The 26,529-nt window shown below is 40.1% G+C and overlaps 1 protein-coding gene across 1 annotated transcript in view; it reads right to left on the reverse strand.

Moving 5' to 3' along the window:
- Nucleotides 1-25,931, reverse strand: part of itpr2 (inositol 1,4,5-trisphosphate receptor, type 2) — an 80,546-nt gene extending 54,615 nt beyond the window's left edge. The window contains exons 1-15 of the mRNA XM_044035660.1: nucleotides 25,506-25,931; nucleotides 14,241-14,311; nucleotides 13,117-13,232; nucleotides 12,938-13,024; nucleotides 11,416-11,574; nucleotides 9,470-9,568; nucleotides 8,066-8,149; nucleotides 7,746-7,892; nucleotides 5,963-6,058; nucleotides 5,346-5,390; nucleotides 3,637-3,788; nucleotides 1,719-1,818; nucleotides 1,390-1,550; nucleotides 1,146-1,287; nucleotides 876-1,034 (exon numbers count right to left, since the gene is read on the reverse strand). Coding sequence (XP_043891595.1) covers nucleotides 876-1,034; nucleotides 1,146-1,287; nucleotides 1,390-1,550; nucleotides 1,719-1,818; nucleotides 3,637-3,788; nucleotides 5,346-5,390; nucleotides 5,963-6,058; nucleotides 7,746-7,892; nucleotides 8,066-8,149; nucleotides 9,470-9,568; nucleotides 11,416-11,574; nucleotides 12,938-13,024; nucleotides 13,117-13,232; nucleotides 14,241-14,311; nucleotides 25,506-25,597 — 1,710 coding nt within the window. The 5' untranslated portion in view covers nucleotides 25,598-25,931. The remainder of the gene's footprint in view (nucleotides 1-875; nucleotides 1,035-1,145; nucleotides 1,288-1,389; nucleotides 1,551-1,718; nucleotides 1,819-3,636; nucleotides 3,789-5,345; nucleotides 5,391-5,962; nucleotides 6,059-7,745; nucleotides 7,893-8,065; nucleotides 8,150-9,469; nucleotides 9,569-11,415; nucleotides 11,575-12,937; nucleotides 13,025-13,116; nucleotides 13,233-14,240; nucleotides 14,312-25,505) is intronic.
- Nucleotides 25,932-26,529: the final 598 nt, after the last annotated feature.

The following is a 26,529-nucleotide window of genomic DNA, read 5'->3' on the forward strand; positions in this document are numbered from 1 at the left end:
TTTCCAAGTCGCTTTGACAGAATCTGTATTTATAATCCACCTCCTGATCCCTTGAAAACAAGCATCAGCATCCTGCTGATAATGACGATATAAATGAACCTCATGGCACCTGTGGCAAAAGAGTTAAACCAGAACTACGCAGGATTTCTACACTCATTTAACAACTTTGGAGTCACTGCAATGGTTAAATGGCTTGTTGCGGGGAGACTGGCGGCTGTCTCCACTCCCCCTAGTGTCTGTTAGTGGAAAATCAGCCTTGCAAGATAAGAGCCGCTAACCCGGAGTCCTCAGAATCAGAAGGTCTTGTGAAGTCTCACTGGAAACACACAAATTGCGGCACTGCACATACACTCCTCTCGCCAGGATCAAGGTCGGCGATATTGTTATATTTGAAAAAAGGAGCCGAGAAAACGGAAGCAAGGAAGAGGAAACAGCTCTCTGACCGAGCGAGGGGCCCCACACGAGTAAACACTAGACTTGTATACAAATACTAGTGTCCAGATCCGTGGTCATCAACTTCACTTCACTTGCATGCATCCATATGATCACTCAAATATCATTGATATCGTGATAACCGTTAGGAGTAAGCACTGGAATGAATGTGTGTGCATATTCATCATTAAAGTGGTCATAAAATGTTAATATGGTAGCCCTCCATCTCTACCATTCAGGTAACTCTCTGTCTCAAGAAGGTTGGTGACCCCTGGTCCAGATCAATGAGAGAGGATGATAAAAGCATTGAAAACTGTTATTTAAAGTAGGTTTTTAAAGTAAAAATAAAATAAAATAAAAATATTTACTCCAAAACTGTAGGGGGAGCTCCACAGAGTAAGTAGCATAAAAGCGGCTAGACAAAGCTCTGTTTTAAGACTTGCCTGGTTCTTGCGATAGTCCTGTTGGGAATGCCGCAGCACCCTGTAGCAGAGTCTCAACATGTACTTGAAGTGAGCGTAGCGCTGGTCTCCCAAATCCTCCAGTCTCAGCATCGCACCGTCACCCTGATCCGTGAACGGTGCTTTCAAGATGCCAAAGATCTAAGAGAGCAGACACCCAAACACAGTAATGAAGGTCTGCGGTAAGACATGTGAATCACAAATGCAAACATAAAACAATCTTAAAAGGACAGTATTTGCAGTTGTGCCGACCTGAGCGAGGATGTTCTGCTCCCTCATGAGTTTCTGCCTCTCTCGGTTGGGTGTAGCGGTGACGACAGATAAAACATCCTGCCCGTTGTTTGGTACCACGCACACAAAGAAAGCCAGGTCCTCCAGGAGCTTAGTCACAAACCTATTATATATATATATATAAAAAGCAAAAAACAACAACACGTGAAATCCTAGAGAATGCACGCCACCCTGTAAGGCCTGTGTCACGCTCACGTCTCTGTACCTCCTCTCATTCTGAGTGATGTTGCCGTACTGAAGCTTTCTCACGGTGGACTCCAGAACCTTGCTGGCGTCATTGGCGAAGTCCAAGTCCCGGACCTCCGAGAGTGGAACGGACACGATAGCAAAAGCCTCTTTGTCCTCTTTCGTGGGACAGGTACCAATCTGATGTGACAGTCAAAATCCATTTTACAATAATGTATTGAAATCATAACAGACAAGAACTGCAGCTGAGGATTATATTCATAAGAGATTAATCTGTCGAGTGTTTTCTCGATTATGTCTATAATGTGTCCTCACGAAGATATAAAACAAGTTTGTGTGTGTTCAGACCTTTAGCATAACAGGTCGCTCCTCTTCTGCATCAATGGAGACGTTGGTGCTGGTTACCCAGGTGTTGGTGCACAGATGCCTGAGCCTCACGTACGAGTTCCTGAAGAAGGACAAAACAAATCATTGACAACAGATAAATGATAGTTGATTATACAAGACTCTGCTACTACTACTACTACTACTACTACTAATAATAATAAAACACAATACAATATGTGTATGTCCTAGCCGTTTCATCATGCAGATGTTGGAGCACGTCTGCCTGTGACACATTTCCCTGTGGGAGCGAGTATATTTAATTTGATTTGAATAAATGATCCTTGTATTAATATATAATGTTTTATCAACGTTAGCAGGATGACTCTGACTGATAAATATAATCTATCATGAAATTAAAGCATCCACTTCTCCAGTGAACTGGTTCAATATGTTGGTGAAACTACTTGATAAATTGACACAAACCTCGTCGTGGTTGCTCTGAGAATATCTGATAGCTGCTTCCTCTCACGCTGACATGAGGTTTATATTTTCTTTGATTGGTTTTTAATTAGATTTAAGTAGAATTTCTCATCAACTACGGGACACATTCCTCTGGTACGGACATTCATGTTGCCCTCCAGAGGAATTATAACTCTGATTTTTAATGTAATGCCTATAATTAATAACCGCATGACCGCAAACCATGTGACATTCCCATCAGTCTCAATTCTGCTTGGTGTTCATTATGAATTCACACATTTTTGCACTATAAGATTTTAAAATAATGTTAAGATTACAGATAAAGTAAACACTAAAACATTATCCCTGCTGAATATTTCCATCCAAGTATTTTGGGTGGGATTAACTAAGTGTTAATCCCACCTGTGGACCACACATGGGCAACACAAAAATCAATAAAAAATATTGTATAACAAAGCCAAGGTATCTTATGTTGTGTTTCCACCAGCTCATAAAAAGTACCTGGAACTTTTTTTTTTTAGTACCTTCTCTGGTGAGGTTCCAATCGAGCTGAGGCGACACTATGTGTGACGTCATGAGCGCCGACGTCAGACACCAGAATCAAGCCGAACAGTGCCGAACTATAGATCAGTTAAAAACGATCCTCAAATTTGGGGTTAATCGCCAACAATTCCGTGAGAAGTTGTCTAAAATCTCAATAATTAACAGAGGAGTCTCTGGTGTATTTAGCTGGCATGTAAAACGAAATCACGGCAGTTTCATGCAGCTGTGCAGCGATGTCTCCACTCACATGGAGAAGGTACTAGTGGAAAACCAACCTAAACCTAAAAGGGGCTTTGGACACATGTGAGAAAATTGCTTGACCAGTTACACTGGGCAAAGGATGAGATGACGCGCAGTAACAAATGCAGACTGAAAGTTTCAGTTCACATCGCTGCGTCTTCACATTTAACTGGTTCAACAAAGCTTAACTTTACTTTTGAAGTTGTCAGTGTAGTTTAGAGATTAGCAAATACGGCTAAAACAAAAAAAAAGTAAAAATGTCAAAAAAAGTGACTGTCCACCACTGCTGACCGTACATCATGTTTGTTTTGTTCAGGATGATTCTTGTATAAAGTCACAGGTTCATTCTCGCTCTAAGCATGTTGCAAATAAGGAAGGCTTCGTTTAGAATGAAACATGTGATGTGCTGTTTGTTTCATATATCTGTTATTCCAGCTCTCTCTGTTGTTAGAAAACACGTGACATACCCTGCCATTTGGATAAGGAACTTCAAAAATCATTTTGATTCGATTGTCACGTATTGCAGATATTCACGCAGAAGCACATCAAGTGTCATTATCTCCCCCGAGAGGCAGATTTTGTTGTTGTGAACTCGAGCGCAAAGTGCCCCCCGTGGTTACAATCACAGCAGATGCAACGTGTTATTGTCAGTGCTGCCCCAGTGTGAGTCACTGACCTGGGCACGAGGCAGTCGGCTCGCTGCAGAGTGGTGGCGTCCAGCTCAAACAGGGAGGCGATGTCGTTCCCGTGGGGAACAGAAACCAGGGTGAAAGCAATCTTCTCTGCTGCTTGATGCTTCCTCTTGGAGAACACGGTGTCTGTCTCATTCTGCGGCAGCACGCACACACACACACACACACACACACACACACAGAAGCAGTAGATGATGATATGCTATAGTGCAGATACTTATCCTACGTTAAAGTTGAAATGCATAACTTTTAATTATAAACAAATGTCTGTCACATTCAAACGAATCCACGCAATGACAATTAAGCCTCCACAGCTTCACGTTACGCTCTCTGTGTTTCTCAGTGGAGCTGTGTTCAGATTCCACGCCGCCCTGCGACTCGTCAAGACAGACAGAGGCAACAGCAACACTGCACTACGCGAATGTCTATGAAATCTATTCAGCAGTTTGAGCGGATCTACGCTGCTGCTGTATGCACACAAAAGCTCCCTCAGTCAGGTCTGATAGTAATGCTTGGCAGAGCCTGTATTGTCGCAAATAACAAATAATGTTACATCAGTTCTGTTTGAAGACGACTAAAAAAAACACCTGAAACGACCAAACATCACCACAGGTTACACACTGCAGCTTTAATTAAATCTGTGTGAGTGAGTCTCTGTGACCCTAAAAACCAGCATGGTCAGGTTTTGTGCCAGGTTGACATATTTCTCCGTTAACACTGACAGACGAGCTCAGCTGCTGATAAAAATCCATCAGTGAGCGCAGACACGTGTGAGCCAAAACTCTACTGTCACAGATTCTTACACTAATGAGGCACCAGATTACACAGAAATGGCGCCAGAGAGCCATAACTTCTCTGTGTGGCGCGTTCGAAGCTGCCGTACGTAGGCACCTAGGTACAGTGTGTGCAGTGCAGATGCTGCCGATAATGTAGACGGGCTAATATCCCCACGCTGTTATGTGCAAGTCAATGGGAAGGTCCCCAGAGCTGCTGCTGCTGCTGCTTCCGCCTCTACACGCCTCAGCCTCTCTGTCCTCCCACTCCCTCCCCGCCGCTCCACTGGTGACTCACCCCACCAGCTTAGCAGAGGCGAGTAGAGCAGAGCAGACAGCACGTCTGCCTCCCCTCCAGCCCTCTCTCGCAGGGCACCCCCACACCCAGATGTTATGTAAGGAGCCCCCTGTGTGTCTGCATTTCAGCGTGTGCATAGAGAAGAGTGTGAGGCAGGGAGAGAGTTTGTGTGTGTGTGTGTGTGTGTTCCCAGCATTGCCAGAATACAAATGTGCGAGGCAGCTAAGAGCTGAGGGAAGTATCTAGATATAGATTCAGAGTTTGGCAGAGTTTGTGTGCCTGTGTGTGTGTGTGTGTGTGTGCACGTGTGTGTGTGTGTGTGAGAGAACTAGTGATCTTGCGTAACCTAAGGATGGCGAGACGGGGAGGAGTGTCTGGAATTGATTAAAAAACGTACAGCGACTGCCATAATAGCCCTTTCCACTAAAACGCTCAATTTTAATTTAACTTTTTTATCTTTTAATCAAGTGCAATCTGATTCATTTATGATGTAATGTTCATGTCTTACGCGGTTTAGATAATGATGTATAGATCTGTCAGTAGAAGTGAGCGAGACCCCGCGGTCTGAAGTCAGCTGTATGTGTGATTTTGCAGTTAAAATGTGCTTGTTTGAGTGACTCACCTCTCCTTTGGTCTCCATGGTGTTCTCTTTGAATTCAGGATTCACCTGAATAGAATAGAATAGAATAGAACTTTATTGTGCAGCCGGAGCAGGACATTTTTCTGTGGGCTCATCGTAAAATACACACATAAAGATGATTAAGAGCAATAAGAATAATAAGAAAAATGTCTTTCAGGAATCATCAGTGCATTCATACCAACAGAGTCAACAGTGTCCAGCCTCCACTCTAAAATGTAATCAAGTGTCGTGGATTTATCACAGTTACTGCATTTCAGACAAAAGCCCCTTTGTAGAACTTTAATCTTTGCCTTTGGCTTTGGATTCAACTGAGTGATCATAAAGAGCCTTGATGAGGATGATCATCCTCTCATCATCATTCCCATCAACTAAAAACCAAACTATTCATCAGTGGTTTGGTAGGATGTGTGACAGTGGTCATATCAATGGGAACACTGCCACCTACAGCACATCTCCCACAGTCCCCCGTTCAACAATGCCTGTTCACACACTGGGAAACATGTACTCTCCTCAGGTGTTTATAAAGGAGAATCAGGCAGAGGCACCAACACAATTCAATTCAATGAAAGCAGTGACTGAAGCTGGAGAGTGACACTCACCTCAGCTGCGAGGTAATTCCCAGTCGCAAGGTGTTTAAAGCGGAAGAGGCTGTTCCACTGGCCGGCTCCGCCTCTACAGGGGTCATAGTGCACGACCTGCCACGACAACACAAAAGGTTAAACGATGCACAGAGAAAGCATCAGGTTTTGCACATGCTGTAAGGCAAGAGTATGGAATGAAAAGAGTCTATTCATTTTTCTGATGTATTACTATTATTATTATTCTGGCATTACAATACATATGATTTCTCTGTTGTTCCATGCTCCTTCAGTGTCACTATTAATTCATGAAACCATTGAACAAAGCCTTTTCGGCAGCACTTAAAGACGCACTGACGTCGGCTCAATCACTGCAGTGTCAGACTGAGTCAGAGCGAGAGTCATCGTCTCTGTGCGCGTTTGTCATGCTGGAGGAGCAACATGTCAACAGCTGATAAATGAAGTACATTCTGGCACACGCTGCAGAGGGACAAGGGGAAATTCAATTTAGTACGAGCTGATAAAGAGGAAGACACGCTACAATGGACTGTGGATTGCACAGATAAATCACTTGCGCTGTGAAGTCGAACAGACCGGCATTCGAAAATATGTCAAATTAAAGGGCAAACTAGGGCCTTAATTTGCGTGTAATTATCCCTCAATTATGATGAAAAGTGTTGAATTAATTAAATAACATTATTACAACATCATAACAATGCATCAACCATCTGCACAGCACAGTTACGCTCACACCGCTGTTCATCTATACAGGACTAACACACATATACTGTATATTAATATGACAAAAGTTAAGTTTAAGTTTTACCGTTTTTGTTTTTCTTTACTTAATCTGCCCTAATGTGTATTGAACCAGATACTTCCTTAATCTTATCTTACATGGTTTGTTATGCAGAAAAACACCTTGTATGTTTCAAACCTAGTTGGTGATTAAAAAGATTCCAGTTCTAATCAGGTCAATTTAACTCTTTAACACCTAAGCCTCAAAACATTTTTTTTTTGCTTATTTTAACCATAAAGGGACCAGGAAATGTCCTGCGAGTCAGTGCTTTTGCTCATTTTTCCAGAATAACTTTCAATATCTGGCAGATATTCACAGTTTACTGCATGTTAAAATATAGTGTATTAACAATTTCAAATGGAATTGTACAGTAATATAGTTGCAGGGCTGGGTGGGGAGGGGGTATGATGTTAATACTTGTATTATTTCTGTTCGCTTCTGAATGTATGTACTTCTTACACTATCTCTCTATGTATAAATATATAAATAAATAAAAGGACTTAGAGCAAAAAAATGTAAAATTTAAAATGAAGAAAAACAAAAAGTTTAAAAAAACAACAAAAACAAAAGAACCACTGCAGCTGCACATGAACACCAGATTTTGCATGTTATATTTGATATAAAACATATTTTAAATAACACTTGTATGAGTTTTTCTCTCATTGTCCAAAAACAGGCCAAACAATGGAAACTATGTACAGACGAAGTGCAACTTCTCAGTTTTCAGAGACCTTCTCAGTTTTAAGTGCGCCTGTACAAACGTGACGTCTGCGATGCGCTCAGTGTTACCATGTTCAGGAAATTGGAACGTGTTACAGAAGGGAAATACATGCGAGTCATCACAACGTGACGTCAACGTTATTTCTTTCCATCTTTCAAAAAAAATACAGATTGTAAGCAACTAGCTAAAATTAACACCAAAGGTGTTTCCAAATTGAGCAACGTTATTATTGTTGTTATTATTATTATTATTATTATTATTATCATCATTTGCCTGTTGTTTACCTCGACCTCCCACAGAGCCTTGGAGCTGGTGGCGGAGGTGGCAGACTGCCTCAGTGTGGTCCTGAGAAAAACATGCTGCTGCTTCCTGTACTCATCACAGGTGAGAAACTTCTCCTGCTCAGCATGAAACAGCCTCACCACGTCTCCCTGACAGAGCACACACATACACAAACATGAGCCTGCTGCTGCTGCTGCTGCACAATATCTGCACGTTGTTTGTTTGACTGTGAAAAGGAGAAGAAAAAAAAAGAGAGGAACTTTTGCAAGAATACTGCCAAAAAAAACAAAACAACTGATAAAAGGAATAAAACAAAAAATACCCCCTTGAGAATATCTTCCTTGTAGTCGCTGAACTTCATGAACAAGGTCACCTTCCAGCTGGTGTTACAGTTGACAGCATTAACCTGCAGGATAGAGCAGAGTGTCACTGACAGACACACAAATAAAAACATGTTTTCTATCCTGCGTAAGTCATATGTTGTGATAAATGTGCTATACCATTAATATTATATTATATACAGTAGATATAGTACACCACTACATTATAGGACTGTTTAGAATATCACAAACTAGCTACTTCTATACATTTGCATTTTAATGAACCACAGTAGTGTGTTGCACTTGTGGTTAGATGCTATCTGCACTCTGTTGTCTCTTTGTTGTACCTGTACTCAGCACAATGACAATAATGTTGAATCTAATCTAATCTAAACAGATATCACAAAAACTGCTTGAGCTGCAATAAATGTAGATTGTTCCTTTAGCTAGTTTTGTTTGGTCAAAAACTCTTTTCTTTATTTTCTCCCAATAACACTCATAATTTAACTATTTGATGGAGAGACACAGCAGTTGTATTTAAAATATTATATTTCTATTATATTGAAATTGTAGATCCAGATGCAAGATGCAGACTCATTTTTCATCCAAGGGGACTTCTTTGTTCAACCCCTGAAGTCGCGCCCTGGTGGTTATTCAATATATTTTTACTTCACGCATGACTGACTTCACCAAGGAAAGTGGAAAACGCCACAAAACCAATAATATCACAATACAACAATTCTGTGATAAATCAATATATTACAATACCAGTAGATTTCTCCATTTATTCACAACATCACAAACTCACAAACTCCAGTGAGGGAGACCAACAGTTTACTTTTAATTTGTTCATTAAAAGGACCATATATGACCAAAATCAATATGTGGTGTTGAAATAGTTTTTTCTGAACAGGTGTCTTCATGTTCACATGAAAATAATTATATATATATATATATATGTATATTATTACATTATTACAAGCTTCTGAAACTATTAAATAAACTACAAGCTTGGACACAAGCTGTAGTTTATTATGAAAACGGCCCATTTTTTCCTGAATGTATCCTCAGATCTGATTACAGAAATCCCATCCGGATGTCGGTGTGAAGACGCGTGTGGCCGCATGAAAGCAATCCGTCCTCAGGATGGATTAGAGACCACTGCCTCCTCAGCCGACATCCTCTAACCCACAGTAGTGTTTTTTGCACTAATCAGCACTCCAATGTTAATTTATGTGCAGCCTTGAGACCTTTGACACACACAGTGATGACACCAATGTGTGTTTGAGTGAAGGGCGGTGGACACCAGACCCCATCACACGTGTGAACAGTCTTACTTAAAGCTGCCGGATCACTGAGGAAAAACATGTTCTGAACAAAGTCATGTGTGAAAACGCTCCTCCCACCTCTTTACAGCCCGGGTTGTCGAGCAGCTCGATGTTACTGGCGTGAAGAGGCTGCCCTGCGTTCACCGGCATCAGCACCACCTTGTCTCCGACCACAACCTTAAACCAAATTACAGTGACAGTTAAATCCCAGCAGGGGACACACCTTTGTAAATCTTCCACTAATGTCCAGATGGATTAAACCAAAAAAAAAACCAACACAAACATGAAGAGTGTTTCCATGCAAGAGGCTTTTCTCATGTCTGCAAACATCCACTGTTTTATGTGTAGCAGCAGCAGCAGCAGCAGCAGCAGCAGCAGAGATTCACGATAGAGAGTCGTTGAGCTGTTTATTCATACCATAGTGAGCGGAAATGAATGCAGGACATTTAGACATGGTGACTGAAAAGTAAACAACCCGATATTGCATCAATGCTGTCATAATACATGCTCATTCTATGTATAATTAAGACTTTAAACAGTCACTGAGCCGCTGTTTTTGATGTGGGTGAGGTTTGGTGCTGGAAAAATGCTATATTTGGGTAACACTCTACATTAGAGCACAGTCACTATATGGTCAGTGGGGCAATCATTTTGTAATAGGTAAGTAATATTATGGTAGTACCATCTTATTCATGTGGTAGTTATCAAGTAATAGCTTGGTAATAACAATTAAAAATGCTTAGGTGACAGAAGAGAGGATGAATGTGAAGGTATTACAAGCTGTACATGAATATTACTTTGGAAGACACAGCAGGGGTTGTCATTTATGATTTTAGGAGGTCCGGATAATGAAAATGTCCTCATGTACAGGTCCGCAGCATCATCAGGTTTAAGATGCATTATCATTTAGTTATAAATTACAATTCATTTATATATTGAATTGCCATTGTCATTGTAAAATATAAAAATCAACGATACAAGACTACAGGCTTTGGTGGCGTCTGAGGGAACACTCAGTAATTGTTGGCCAGTAAATGAATGTTAAAATCCTCTTTGACTGGTCATAGTCGGCTCTAAGATCACTTGTTTTCTGGAGCCTTTTATCAAATGTATTTTTATGCTTTTAACAACCATCTCAGAGCAGATGAGACAGAGCAGTTTCGAGCTTTCGAGGAAAGAAAGGATAAACATGAACGCCTCGGCCCATTCTGGATTAAAAGCCCAGTTTTCTACACTGACTCACGTTCGCCGCTTCTCAATCCTTCATATTTCTCCCTGTCACAGTTACTGCCGCTGTCAAGAGCGCCGCTGTTTTCCTCGTTTCTACGCAATGAGGGCCCGCCCTACTCTGCCTGTGATTGGCTGACTTACTGGCCAATCAGAGAGAGGCAGGATGTCCCTTTCACTGAATAGCGTGTAGAAACACCGTCAGAAAAGAGTCGCCGGTCAAAATGTAATCTCTGCCAAAAGTGATTGAAACTCAGTGACACGACTGTCGGGACTCAGTCGGGACTCGGACCGCGGCCCACCTATTAGTGACCCCTCTATTACAGTAATATTGTCTCCTTAAGTGCATAATAAATAAGATGACGTTACCATAAAATGACCTTTCTACAACAAAATGATTACTGTACTGTCACCATGCTGTTACTGGACTCTGATGTAAAGTGTTACCTGAATATGAAATAAAAAAAAACAACAACAATGCAACACAGTCGACAGGAAGAAACAACTAACTCGGTTTCTAGGCTCAACCTGAAAATCTACATGCAACAGGAAAACCGGTGCATCCATGCGTTCACACAGTGTTCTGTGTCTGACCTACTGATGCACAAACACCATGCACAATCAAGAGCAATACCTTTAACCATAGGATGCTGAAGCCAAAGGGGAAGGACAAAATCAGAAATGTTACTGGAAGTGGACAAACAATGAACAAATGACAGTGTAAACAGAGAAACGTCCGCTTCAGTACAAATAAAAATCTGTCTGAACGTGATTCCAGGTGAAGGAGGGGAACCTACGTTATCTCCTTCGCTGCGGAGCTTCCAGAACGGCTGAATGTAGAACCAGGAGCCCTCATTGCCGGCCGGGTCCAAAGAAACCCGCATGGCGTTCTTCTCCAGCAAAGCAGGAAGACGCTTGTTCACTGTCAGGTACTTATTACTTTTAATGTGCAGAAGCTGGGAGATTAAAAATAAATAAAAAAATCAGGCAGTTGTAATTATACATACATTATATGATGTAGTTCAGTGAAGTGTAAATATCTAATAATTTGTTCCTTGGGCCATAACCTACATCCTGAGGGGAGCCAGCACAAACATGAGACTAATAGTTTACACAGGATCAATTATGTGCCAATTATTTTTTCAATTACTGAAACAATTGTTATACCAAAAAACAAGGAATAAGTACTTAAAAAGCATTTATTCTAATGGCTGAATTCAAACTGGAAGTTACAAATGTTTGTGATTTCAATGTAGCTTCTTCTTAAGATGATTAAGTCATGAGAATAAAGTACCTAGCTCATGTTTGGCTGTTTTGTTTCTGAATCACCTTCTCCCTTTGAAGCACGTTGTTTGCACTTTTTTCCCCAAGAGCACTATACAGATAATCCTTTTTGCACTTTGGTTGTCACCTGGGCAACCAGTTCATTTTTTATTTAAACTGGTTTAGATTAGAAAAGCTGGAAGTTGGAACTAGGGATAGGAATCGGTCTAATACTGGTCGAAATGACCGGATTAGATACCGGACAGAGAGAAATGTATGTACAAAAATCTGCAAAACCATTTTAGCTGAGTCATGTTTGGGCTGTTTATGTGTCGTTAACAGCTTCAGACTTTCATAAATGTTCTAAAATTATTGTATGGGACTGATATCGTTATCGGTAGATACTGGATTTTGTGAGATCTGTATCGGTATCGCACACAAAAAGTGGTATCGTCCCATTTTTGTTAATTTTACAAAAAATAATAACGTTAATCTTCTGATACTCCACTAATCAATCAATTGTTTTCAAATCTACTTGTATATTTTGAGTAGTTCACCTCATATTTGACAGGATTTCGAGTCTGAAGCTGTTACACTAAAAATGTACAAGACTTCTCTCTGACTTGTGGTATATATTTGTAAATGTAGCTCAGATTTATAGTTCCTCTCACCACTTCACAAGAGTAATGTATGGAACCAAACAAGGACAGGTTGTTTATCTTGTCAAGTGGAATGGATTCAAAATGACTGGGTTACTATTTCACTCAGAGGAAGTGTGTCTCAGCACGTGTCACATTTCCTGATTTCCTTTAACAAGGGGTAAATTATACCCTGACAGACTGTTTACTGAGGGGTGTATTTACTGGCAGCAACAACATGATAGAGACAGCAGTGAAATATCTGCTTCATCCCCTAAAAACTGGAGCTCATTGCAGACGTTTCCACAAACTGCCTGAGGTACGAGGGATTGAATCACAGTAACACAACCTTGGTTACACAGAAGAACACAAACAAAGCAGCGACGCCACAGGTGTTTGCTGAAGACGAGGCCTGTACCTGGATGACACTGCTGTACTTGACAATCTCCCCCAGGAGCTTCTTGTTCTCTGACTCATTCTGTTTCTGCTCCAGCTCCGCTGCATGCTGAGGAATTAAAGAGAGATTAGTACAAGATGCAAACAAAAAAGAAATGCAGGTCTAGATGCAGACTGCGATGATGAAAACAAAGGACCGACCTGTAGTTTCTTGAACAGATCGCCCTGTGTGTTATTTCCTTGTTTTCCTTGTTTGGCTTTCCAGAACTGCTTCTGGGCTGAATATCTGTTCATGGGACACACCTTGAAGAGGCAATCTGCAGTGGGAGAGGTAGAAAGAGGGAGACATTCACACATGGCAGGAGTCACTCTCCGAGAGTGAGTCAGGTTAAGCGCCAATCAAGGGTCTTAATGTGGTGAAACTGCACATTTTTGAGGTTAAAAGTTGTTTAACCACCTGGAGTCTTTGGAGCCAGTTAAACCCAGAAACGTACTGAGTCAAATGTCAAATAACACTCCAGGGCGGCTTGATGGAAGTCCAATGGAAGGTATACATGCTGTTCGAGCTTGAATCCCAATCACATTACCTGCGTGTGTTCCAGTTTTCTTTTCTAATGTCTAATGTGTCAAACGACAGATCTTCTGTGCAAAAAGTGTAGTTCTGTTACAGCAACAGTAAAGCAGAGCGGAGGGAAGTAAGAACTACAGAGACCATCATAATGACATTAAAATGTCTATAAATGATCGTTTAAAAACAGTGGACATCAGTTTTAGTGATGATGGGAAAATTCTAATAACCAAAGTCAGAAAATTGGAGTCTGAGCATTTTTTTTCCTTGTTTGTTTATATCGAAACGGAAACACTGGATGTTACCATTTCCCAGCTCTTCATATATATATAATCTGCATCCCTTGCAGTTAATGACATGTTCTGAGTGCAAACCTGTTTGAATGGGAAAGTGATATCACTTTCAGATATGAACTCCAGATAACATCTGTAGATTAGGGTGTGGAGGTTGACACTGTTTCTCCAGCTGAGTTCTCTCATAACCTCACTCAGAAAGTATCCAGAGATTAGACGGGGGGATTTTCAGGAGAATATCCTGCAGACATAAAGTCCCTCTCTACACATGCAAATGTCAGGCCTTCAGTAAATGGTCTTTACAGTCGTATTCTATTCTTTCATTTTATCATACCCTATCACACGCTACCAGCACAGCCATCAGATCAATGACCTTCTGGCTGGAAGACAACCTGTTCTACCACTGATCCACAGCCGTCAGCATGTCTGAATGTTAATTTATTGATTATTATATTCTTACACACCTCTGAATTTCTTAGGTGGATTGGTCAGGTCTCCAGTATCAGGCTGAACCACACACCTGTCATCAACAAGCCTGTAGAAAAGAAAAAGAAATACAGAAAATATGAATTAAAATACAATCACTTACATATATGAATTTTAGATATGGGTGTAATAATTCTCCATCAACTTTTTATTAACTTGTAAACCATTATTTAGTACTAAATGTTTTCACCTCACAGAATCTTGAAATGAATTATTATTATATGCATTACATTACGGTGTAACAGGCCAAATGAACCCCTGCCCAGAATAAACCCAGGTATAGTTTAGAGTATACTCAAGGAATAAACTGCCCTAGGCCAAACTATACCTGAGGCCAGAGTATACTGTACCTCTCTTGTGTAAAGAGATTTTCATTGTAATTACACAATATATTCACTCACTAATATTTATAAACAGGAACATGTATTTACCCTGGAAAAATCTATATTTTAGCCGAAATTGTTCCTGAAATTAGCTTTTTTTCATCGGCGACCTAACAACATGTAAGATATAGAAGTCATAGTCTCTATTTACAGCCTAGGCCACAATACACCTGGGGTATAATCTAGCATAGGTCGCTTTAAACCCACGTCTCCATTGATTTGTAGAACATATACATACATATGTATCTATAATATCTTTACATATGACTGTCTACATTAAACAGGCTAACATGGCATTTGACTTTCTGTGGTTTCCCCCATTAGAAAATGGCCACAAAATGGCTGCCACAGAAAATAATTGGAAAATATATCAAATACCAGAGAAAGCACTCAGAGGGTGCAACGCTCCGGCAAGGTTACTGTTTCTCACTGTGTCAGTTCACTCCCCTATCTCGCAAGTTGATAATTCTTTAAAAAAAAAATCCTATTATTTTTCTCTGGACTCTGCCCTCCCAAAAAATCCATCAAAATCTGTCCCTTACTTTTCAAGTTATGCTGCTCTCACTAGTGAAAGTGAAACTGCAATTATTTGAGTTATAAATCAGCATTGCGACGAAATTCTACACAGCCGTGGGAATTCACCAAACAATTTGCTCTTCAGATAAGAGAAAAAAAAAAGTTTTTTGTTGACAGATTATTATTTGAATTTTTTCGTAGAAATGAAAAAATATCAAAGTATGAAATGCACACATACAGACAAACAAGGCTGACAACGTAACCTCCTTGGTGGAGGTAATCATAAAAAGATGCAACATTTATAAACTCTAACATTTCTTTCATAACCCATATAACCAATACAGACATACAACATGCATAACATTTAAAGAAAAATAAATAAAAATGATGCTACAATATAAGTTATTGTAGCATTGTAGTAACTATTATAGTTAACGAATCTGCCACGGCCAGAAAAAAAATAGGTAAAACATATATATATATACTAATTTATTGCCATGAAATATTAATTTGTATGTATTTTGTGGTAACATATCAGTATTTTGTGTCCACGAAATACTATTTTGTGCACGTTTTACCTATTTCGTGGGAACAAATTAGTATTTTGTGGCCACAAATTAGTATTTTATGCGCATGTTTTACCTATTTCGTGGGAATTAATTAGTATGTTGTAGAGTTTTTTTCCCATGTCACACTAATTAGTATTTTGTGCACATGTTTTCCCTACTTCTTGGGAACAAATTAGTATTTTGTGGCCACAAATTAGCAGTTTTTTCCCCACGTCATGTCTGGGGCTCCGTAGTATTACACTAAAATGTGATCATTTCTTCCTGGAGCGGTAACCTACATCCCCACATGCTGCTCACAGTAAGACAAGCAAACGCACAGTCATGGCCACAAACATAGCAGAGGTCATTACATGTGTGTGAAACAAAAGATGAGGCTTTTAGAAACAATATTGTTTTGGTCACTGGGACAAAGTCAACTGTATGTTCCTGGAGTGAGCACTGAGTGCAGTGGGCTGCTGCAACCAGAGGAAGCCATGTGGTTTCTGCACAGGCTTGATTAGAGGGAATTGGAAGGGTGTCGCTTCCAAGTCGTTCGAGTTATTAACCGTCTTATTACCCACATCCTAGTTTGTTTTTTTCTCTTCCTGTTGCTCAGTATCTTACACAGCGCTTCATTGGCAGAGAGTTTTTCGTGGAAGCACAGCAGGTCAATAAATCTCACATGTACGAAATCTACACAGCTGAGTGTCAAAAACCTGGTGATTACAAACAACTAGAGTAACTGCTTTATTTTATTGGAGTTGACAGGTGATGATAAATCATGCAACACAGCTAAGTGAGTGAGTGAGTCTAATAGCAAAGAGAAAGGTGTCTCTAACTTGTGAGCAAAATCTTGATTGCGCAATGTAGTGACTGCAGAGTAATGACATCATCTGGGTCTGAGTTGACTTTCACTCTGTCATTCGGTCTGCATGCTTAGTTAGGGCACAAGTCTGCTACTATGCAACCAAAACAGGAAGAAGAAAGAAGATAGCGGTGTTTTTTCCCCACTAGCTATCAGTAGGTTTTCCCAGTTTTCCCCCTGATAGACGGAACGGAGAATAGAAAATAACAACTGAAGTAACTGTGGAATGTCTATCCAACAAAAGAAAGACGACTGAAGTGATCGTGCAACTCATTATGTTGTGAATCCCCAACTAACAGAGAAAACGTAAGATCATTTAGTTTGGTGCTTATTTAGGAGCTGCTTATTGCTCGGCATTGAAAAATATCTAATAATCCATTTATCTTGTCATCAAGTTATACCTGCCATTAAAGACTTATTCAAAACTTTATTTTATCCTCCTTCAAGAGATCAATTTGTTAAATCAGAATAGGGATACAGATATCACAAACTTTGAGTTTCATTTTAGACCATTGATGAACTATGACACTGTTTGTGTAATAAATATATAAAATATTAATTATATAAAAATATAATCTGCTCTAAAGGGACATTTCAATCTACTGCTTGGTTCAGTTCATAGATGGAAAACCAGTTATGGACAAAGGTCATGTTTGTTACCGTCAGGAGAGTAATTGCTTTATAATCACGGATAATTGCAACCTGCTCAAAGTTATTTCGTGTCACCTGCTTGTCACCGGCATCGAACAACAAGCAAAAAAAAATCCTGTCATGATTATGCCAACATAATGGTAGGTAAACAGGTGGAGCCTTGTTCTAAATAGTTTTACTTATGTTGCCAAAGAAATGTTGCAAAATATCAATATTTCAAATAAATAAGAATGCATACTTACATTACAACATATAATGTTTTAAATGATAAGACAACATAATCCTTTAAAATAAGATTATCTTTTCTTAGTCCCACAATGGGGAGATTTACGGATATTAAAGATTAGGTTGTAACATTAAGGAGGTTTTATTGACAGAGATTATCGTATAAATGTAAAATCATCATCTGTCTCTCTGTCTCTCACACTAAACACTAACAAAACTCCTACACCTAGTTTGATGATGTCACTGATCCACTCAAGTCTTGTTCCCAAAGTCACTTAGTATTCCAGCTTTGTTTTTAAGTTGCATATGCCAAACAATAATCAGTTTATAAAAGTGTGACACCAGCCCACCGACTCACCCTCCCTCCCCTGACTCTCCCTCCAGTTGCTACTGACGAGTATGAACGGTCGCCTCGCCACAGCTGGTGAATCTCAGCACCACTGAACAGTAGATAAATGTCTTTATCTGCCGCATATGTCACAAACACGGCGCGTCCTGTTCCCATTTCATTGTAAAAACACTCTAGCATTTCAGCAGAGTCCATTAATTTTTATCAGGCTTTTATTGTGAAATATTTACAAGACCAGCTGAGGAGTCATTTGGCATTTTACTGGGAACGGAGGAGCATTTAGAGCTTTTTATTTATATTTTACTTTTAATTCATAGCTATTATGGAAGCCACACTCTGTTAAACAGCAGCAGCACAGCCAAGCAGACAACGCCAATAAAAGATGACTGAAATTAATGAAATGGTCTGTTATGGTCTTTAGTATAAATACAGATTTCTATCGACTTAAGACTGTTGGCTAATGTAAGCTAGCACTGTTGCCTTACAGCAAAAGGACCTGGGTTTGTGACATGGAGTTTGCACGTTCTCCCTGTGTGTGTGTGTTGTGTGTGTGTGTGTGTGTGTTTTCTTTGCATAGTCCAGTTTTCCTCACACGGAGGACATGCAGAGGTTACGTGGACACTCTAAATTGAACGTAGGTGTGAATGTGAGTGTGAATGGCTGTTTTGTCTCTGTGACTGGTGACCTGTGCAGGGTGAACCCCGCCTTCTGCCCTGTGTCAGCTGGCATTACATTGGTTAAACATTATACATATCACATATTATATCCTTAAATTAGCAGAGAATAAAAAATGAGGCCCAAGAATGACCGTAAATACGCAGACTGGCCCTTGTGGTACATCAAAATGAATCACTTCTATTCATTATGACTGTATCAATAAACGTGCTAGCCTATTCATCCCTGTGTATCCTACAGTACTTTACTAAAGCATAGGCAACTCTCAGAGTTAGTCACTGAACCATATTGGCTGTTAATGTGACCTCACACTTATAACTTTTACTCATTATTGTGTCCTGTATTGTTTTATCATGGCATTATATAGGTTCACTGCAGGGTAGTAATATTTGAGCCTATTTAAATAACTCAAACATAGCCTGATTATGATATCAGTACTAACATTTACATTGCATCATATAAGAAAAATTAAAAAATTGCTACAGTATGTTCTGCAGTACCAGCCTTTCTAAACCGATGTCAGTGCTAAAATGTTTTAGATTTTATTTGCCTGCCTATACCTTCATGTTGAATGTGCTCAACTGTTTTCAGTGGCCAACTTTATTAATCACCCTTAAAACACAAACATGTCCACAGAACAGGCACATACTGAACAGTACTGCACTAGTGTCGATGGGTTAAACAGCATTTTGAAGTCGCTAATGTAAAATACCATCCACAATTATTCAGATCATGGAAATCAATTAAAACAAATTTTAATCGTAAATGTAAAGATGTTCTGGTTTCTTTGCTCAATATAACAAATAAATCATTAAAAGTGAATAATTTCTGTTTGTGGACAAAAAGAAACATTCACGAACATCGTCACAGTAAACACAGTTCAACATTTTTCAGCCTTTTACAGACTCAATGAATCGATGATGAAAATACTTAAGGTGATTGCTTTTTATCTAATCGCATGATGGTATTATTGTCTCACTCGCTTTGAATCGCTGTACGAAAAAAAAAAAGACTCTCTCCCACTCCCTCTGTCCTATTTTCACCAAAGGTTGAGATACACAAGTGCATCCATTCATTCCATCCTCAGAAGAGAAAGATAATGTCACGCACAATTCCTCCAATTCATACAAAGCTGGCAGCCATGCTTAAGTCAGCGCAGCCATTTCCTATTTATTCAACCTCACTCGATCAGTACATGGGGTATGTGTATTATTTCCTACTCTGTATCAGAGTCACATCTAAATGAGAAACAATTGGATCGAGCAGGAAACATTATCAAGTGTTAAATGGCTGAACAGGAAGGCCCGCTGGAAAAGGCCCTCATAAATAAGTCATCTCAATGCCGGAGACAGACTGGTTCAAACAGGACAGCTTTGACGGCGCCTGACAATCACACAGCGAGTGCAAGAGTTTTCTGTGGAACTGAGTTAAACATGAACCAAAGATAAATCTACCAGGCTGGACACCGACAGGCTAATTATAGCACCGTTGCTCGTGTGGAGTGGACTGAGACAACAACAAAGCAGAAACGGGGGCAGCGTGAGGAGAAACAGGTCAGCGATGTTTCAGTGCAGCCCCAAAAACAAAATGAATCAGGAATAGGTGTTTTTAAAATGTATATATGTGTGAAAACATTTATACAACAAGTTTCAAACAGCTGACAAACAGCCCACTTGTCTGAGTCATACACTTCCTTATTAACATATCCTGTGAGGTATACACTAAATGAGTATGAAGCCATGCATTTCCCAGTGTGCGACTGTTAAATATAAACAAACGTCTGTTACATTCAAACCATTGTTAAATGAGTTCACACAGCGCTGATGAAGCCTGACCTGCTTCACACATATTATTTCTCTCTTGAGTTTCTCGGCATAGCGGGGTTAAGATATCGTTTTGCCCCTGTGAAAATCCTGTGATTCATTTCATGTCACGGCACAAGGAGGCAACAGCAACACTTGCACTAAAAAGGCAAGATGACTGCAAACAGGAGTTGGAGTATGTGTGAAAAGAAACAAAGAGGCACCCACGAAAAGTTTCACAATTCTGCTGCTTAAAAACGGCCAGTCATTCGGCAGTTTGATGGGATAACCGCCTCTCTTTCCTGCTGCTGTGTACACATAGACACTCCCTCATGACAGGTATGATAGTATTGCTGCACAGAGTCCGTTTTACCCAGCATACAACACCAGCGGAAGTTGTGCACTGCAGCTTTAAATGAACAATAACCCATCCATCCATTGCCTATACCCCTGTACCCTCCACATGAGGGTTGCAGAGCTGCTGGTGCCAATCCATGCTGACATAGGGCTAAAGGCGGGATACAACCTGGACAGGCTGCCAGACCTGTTTCTGTGTTTCATTGTTAGGCGCTAAAATGAACTGATTAACAAGGGAAAGCACTTGGAGAGCACAAACCTTCGCTAAGGCCTCTCAGTTTCCTACAGTGTCAGTACACAACAGATCCAGACGACACAGTAACATAGACTTAGATACGTTACATTCATAGGATTTAAAAAAAAGAAAAGAAGCAATACTAGCATTTTGAGCTAAGTTAACGAAAAACTGCAATAACTCCCTTATCTTGTGAGGCTAACTAATTGTTTAAATCTTGAACCGCATCCAGATCACCACCAAAAATGATGCTGCTCAGAGAGAGGCAGACAAACGCAGCCAAAAACCTAATCTCTTTGACCTACCATGTGGGCAAGCACAACATCCCAAAGGTCAAGGTCGCCGGTGGATATGTGTGTTTTGCCTGCGTGACCTTTACGTTCCTTATATGGTCATGTGGTTTTTGAGTGTTTACAATCCAAGGTGTGCGAGGAACTCTGAGATTCTTGTTTAATCCTGAGTAAACATGGGCATGAACAGCCTTGTGGAGCTGAGGTTACATTGTGCTCAGCCTCAGGAAGGTTGCTGCAGACGGAGCAAACTCTTTGCTTTAGTGCCTTCTCTGGACCTTGGTGATTCCTGGCACAGCACAAGCCCTGATAAAACACTACGTGCTCCTGTCAAACCACATGAGTTATTGAGGGCTGATAAGAATTTCACTACTTTGCTGCTTTACAACAACAACAACGGGGCGGGTGGTATGAACAATTGCCACGATGAACTTCTGTCTTTTGTCCGCCCCTGTGTGAGCCGCTTACTTTTCCAGTAAAGGGAGTTTTTCAGCTAAAGAAAGTGGGTTGTCTCTGAGCTCTCCGGCAGATAGTGGGTCGGGGAACATTTCTGCATACACGAGTAGGCCGCAAGTCAAGGTGCAGATATACGTAACCTCTCACCTCACTCTTCCCTTTCAAGCGTGGAGGAGAACCTACGGTAGCCTTAAGTTTGCCCATTAAAAACACGGTGGTATAAATATAAAGGGCTCATTCTGTGGCAATGACAATTACAAAAATCCATACTTTCAGGTGATTGCATACTCTCGAAATAAAACTGGACCGTTAAGTTGTCATTCAATCTAAATACTCTTTCATTCATGAAGAGGCGTTTACGTGAAAATTCTACAACCTCTGATTAGTTACCTCATGCAGGAGGAATTTGAGGAGTGAACGAGAACGTGAGAGACAAAGTAGGAAGCTGCAAGTGAGGTGGGTGGGGCAGACTCGTTCTTCAGGGCCAGATGATCCTTTCACACTTGTTCTGTAGGTTTCGAGGTCAGAGTTTATCTGGAACCACTGAGGCTTTCTGCACAGCAGGTACTACAGCAAAGCACTTTGGTGTTTTGTTTTTGCACTGCTGAGTGGAGAATGACACAGTGAAAAGTTATTGTCTCCATCACACCAACTCAAAGCCTTACATGTGAAATCAGACTGATATGGGCGACATCATGAGCTATAGTACATGTCATGAGAACAAAGAAACTGCTGTCAAGTAGCGGAGCCCAAACCTATTTTTACTTATCAGTGAGCCTTAAAGGGAACTAGAGAAAGCATTTATAGTGCAAACTTTCACAACGGCTGCTCAGTTTCAATGTCAATGTGTATGACAAAAGCAAACTAGTATTTTAAGCACTTCTATAATCCTTTCTTCTTTGAGCCATAACCTACATCTTAGGACAATTTCCTCAAAATCCGTCCTTTACCTTTTTGAGTTATGCTGCTAGATCATTTTACTTGATTATTATTAGTGACAACTTCTTACACAGAAGAAATGGACTTAGTCCTCAGGATGCAAAACAACCACTAATTTCAAGTCTTCATCAACAGAGCATGATGAATTATGTCACCATTTCACATTCTTATGGGTAAAATCACAACCGGTTGTAAGCTATTCGCCGAGTTGCCTCCTGGTGCAGGTAAACTTTGGCTGAAAAGTTTCAAACATATGAGCCTGAACTGCATTACAACAACAGTCAGGAGGTGTATGTGTAACTGCCATGCTGAACATTTGTGTTTTTGTCCACCCCTGCCTGTGTGAGCTGCTTTCTTATGCACAGCCACAGACTTTTACAATAGTTTTTCAGTACAGTGCTCTCCTGCAGATATTGAGTTGGGAAACCTTTTTGCATACACAACCAAGCTCTAAGTCAAAGTACAAATACACAATGGTAACATTTAGTACAACCTTTAATATGTTTCCCCCATCATCAGTGAGATTTATCCTGTGGAAAAAGCTGGGTCTCCCCATCACCCAAATACCCATAATGGCTGCTGAAACATCAACATCTTGCTATTATATAACATGGAAGCCCCAAAAGTTAGGGTTATCCCAATAAAATATTTTCAGATAGTCAATTTCAATAATTATACCTAACAATCATGTTTGTTTTGCTGTTAAGTTGAAGTTAACGGTGGTTTTAAACTTCTTTATGGACAGAAAACAACAAAAACTGACAGACGTTTCACACGTTTTCATGTAAAAACATTCAAAGGAAGAATGTGTTATTTCTCCAAGTGTTTGGTCAATGAATATAATTATATTGCCCTACACTACTTTGCAGTAACTAGTGGCTCAACTTGGAAATATTTCAATAACATCATATATATTATAATATAATTTTCCTCCACTGTCCAAACACACAGACACAACATGCCCCACATTTGTGAAAGGTTTCTCTGTTTAACAACTGTTTCTTGTTCTCGGTTTCTTCTCCTTTCCCTCAGGAGCAAAAGTTCATCTTAATTTACCTGACATTTTATCTATGTATTAATATTTGAAAGTTATTAGCATGGTAACATTTTTGGCCGTATCGCCCAGGCTTACTATATGGTAACGCACCAGCACAAATGTGTTGTTAACAGTTTAGTATTGGACTGACATCAAGTTTGTGGTATCAGCATGAGTATCAGACACTAAAACAAGGTGTAAAACAAGGTGTAAACATAATAGACCATATATATAAAAAGATGGTCTAAGTGTACCAGTTTCCTTCCTGGAAGTAGCTGTATACTGAGGAGCCACCTGACGCAACTACACTGGCTGCAAAAAGAAGTCAGTTTGAATGGAAGTCTTTGAGCCAATGACCTACTTCTCACTTGTTTAAGAATGTCATTTCTAGTAGTAGTTCTAGTTTTGATGTCACTTTTGTGAATTTTGGTCGCACTTTTGGTGAAAAATAGACAACAAAGTAAAACATGTTGTGAAACAAAACAATGAGTGGACTACAGTGGAACTGGTATAAACCCTCAACATAGCACCTGCTAATTTGCAATTCTGGAGGCTTCAAAACAAAAGTTCAGATGTTATTTGTGATGTCCCATCATCTGCAGGATGTTCTAAAGAGAGAAGTGTGATGTTTCTGATCGGATACATTTATCACACCACTGATTATTTACTGATACCAATATCAGTCTGAATGTGCTGACATATTCACCACTCATCTACTGTATAATCAGCCATTTCAGAAATCCCATGTTCCGGCTGAGTGGCAGATATTAGCATCCCTCACTCACATCCTTGTCACATAACGGCGGTGGTGAATATCTGTCTTTATAGCATGTTGCCAGTGTTTAGTGAAGCATTGACATCATATTTAGGGTTTATCGTAGCAGATTTGACTTTATTCCTTTACTAATATCTGATCCAGTGTGAGTCTGGTCAGTAATGGACAGATACTGAGTATCATTTCGGCTCATTCCTAATCAAAATATCACAGATCGACATTAGATTTGTTGTCCGTCCTTCCTTGTGCAATATGATAATCGATACAAACATAAATAAGGGAAATTTGGGTGGAAATTACCTGGATGAAGAAGAGGGAGTTTACAGTGGGATAATGGTGAAGAAAGCTACATAGACTTTACGAACTTTGTTCTCTTTTATTGTGAATAAAAAGCACTTGAGGCGTTTTGTTTTCTTCAGTTTGACCGATGTCTTGATGTATCGCTATATCATTGCCTTGCAATATATTGATTATCACAGAATCGTTGCATTGAGCTATTATTGGTTGACCACGCATCATCTCATGAGGCACCCTGTGATTTCCACCCCCTGAAATCAAATACTGATATATATTTTGAGTCACCAAAGACAATAGCATATTTCTTATTTAGTATTCATTAAATAGCATAGATGGTTAAATAGAAGTTGTGATTGATTTGTGAGACAGAAATAATTTCAAAATGGCTGATTTGTCTCTTCAAAATAAGAGCAGGTGTAACAGAAATGTTATATTTTGCAAAAACAAATTGCTGTTGTTGCTGAGTTTGTATTAAAAGTTAGATCACTGGACCTCAGTGTTCCGCTTGTCACCATTAGCTCATTGTGGCTGAGTAACTCTCGGCTGCTGCTTTGCATTCCTGTTACATTTGCGTAAACGTGAAGAATTTCCTGAGCAGCAGCAGCAGAGTGTGTGAGCACTGACAGACACACACTGACAGGCCTTACTTACTTATTTACTGCCCTCAACAGTCCCGCAATAACTTTTCCCTGCATCGTTTAAAGTGTCAACCTTTAAGTCCCAAAGTGTTTGAAACACGGTGCAATAAAGACATTTTGGACTCTGCAGGGTGTAAATAAAAGAGAAGAAGTAGAAGGAGTAGAAGAAGAAGAAATAGAAGGAGGAGGAGGAGGAACATACATACCCCAAAGTACTGATGAAGCCATTCACCGAGCCTTCCGCGTAAAGAGACACAATGTCTCCGATGTGGAGGAAACTGGATCTGTGCTCTGACATGTTTTCCCTTCTTTTTCTTAATCAACTCGAGATGCGTTTAAAGATGTGTCCTGGTCTTCCATTTATAAACCAGTGCCACTTCTCTTCGGCTCCAGTCAATAATCCACACGTTACAGCGGCTCCACTTCAGTCCTCACGTTCACCTCCATTCTTCCACTTCGGCGCTTCAACACGTCGACACAGACAGAGAGGAAGACAGTGCAAAGCAGTAAATAAGATTAAAAAGAGCTGCTGGCGCTGTTGGAGAAACTGCTCGGGCTTTTTCAGACTTAATATTCAACTTCTTCCTGTATGTCAGACAGAAGCGAGAGTGCTCCTCTTAACATCCACGCCAGGGGGCGGAGACTGCTGCCGCTGTCAGAGCTGAGAGCTAATTCACTTCACTGTCATGCTTTTGTTTTTATTCATCAACACAAAACTGCTCTCAGGTCTGGACTCATTTAAAAGCTGCACCGAAACTCGCAACTTCAAAGGTGATCATTGTCATTGGCGTGCACAGGCGTTTTGGGGAAGCAGGGGCTCAAATGAAAAAAGGGCACCTCCACCTCACCATAATTACCATAACAATCAGTGTGTTTACATACATGGTAAAAGTCTTATAGAGCTAGTCTTAGTCGGACTAAGACAATCATTTAGTTTTCTTAATGTCATGTAAACATGTTAGTCCAACAAAATCCAGCTGGTCTTAGGTAATTTTCACACCTAATAGTCCGCCAGACTGGTAGGATTGGGGACTCTGAACCAAACCTGACGCCTGATGCGGCGCTAAATCAAGAATTACTAAAGGAGAAGACCAAAAGATGGAAGATAGCTCAACTATTGGTTAATGCACGGCAAATTCTGTTTCTGTCATACAAGAGCACAAACATGGAGCTGCATCAAATCCTGTTGGTCTTGAGTTTTTTGTTTTGTTTTATGCAAACATATAACAC

This window comes from Solea senegalensis, linkage group LG10 (assembly GCF_019176455.1).
Source record: "Solea senegalensis isolate Sse05_10M linkage group LG10, IFAPA_SoseM_1, whole genome shotgun sequence".
Taxonomy (NCBI): domain Eukaryota; kingdom Metazoa; phylum Chordata; class Actinopteri; order Pleuronectiformes; family Soleidae; genus Solea; species Solea senegalensis.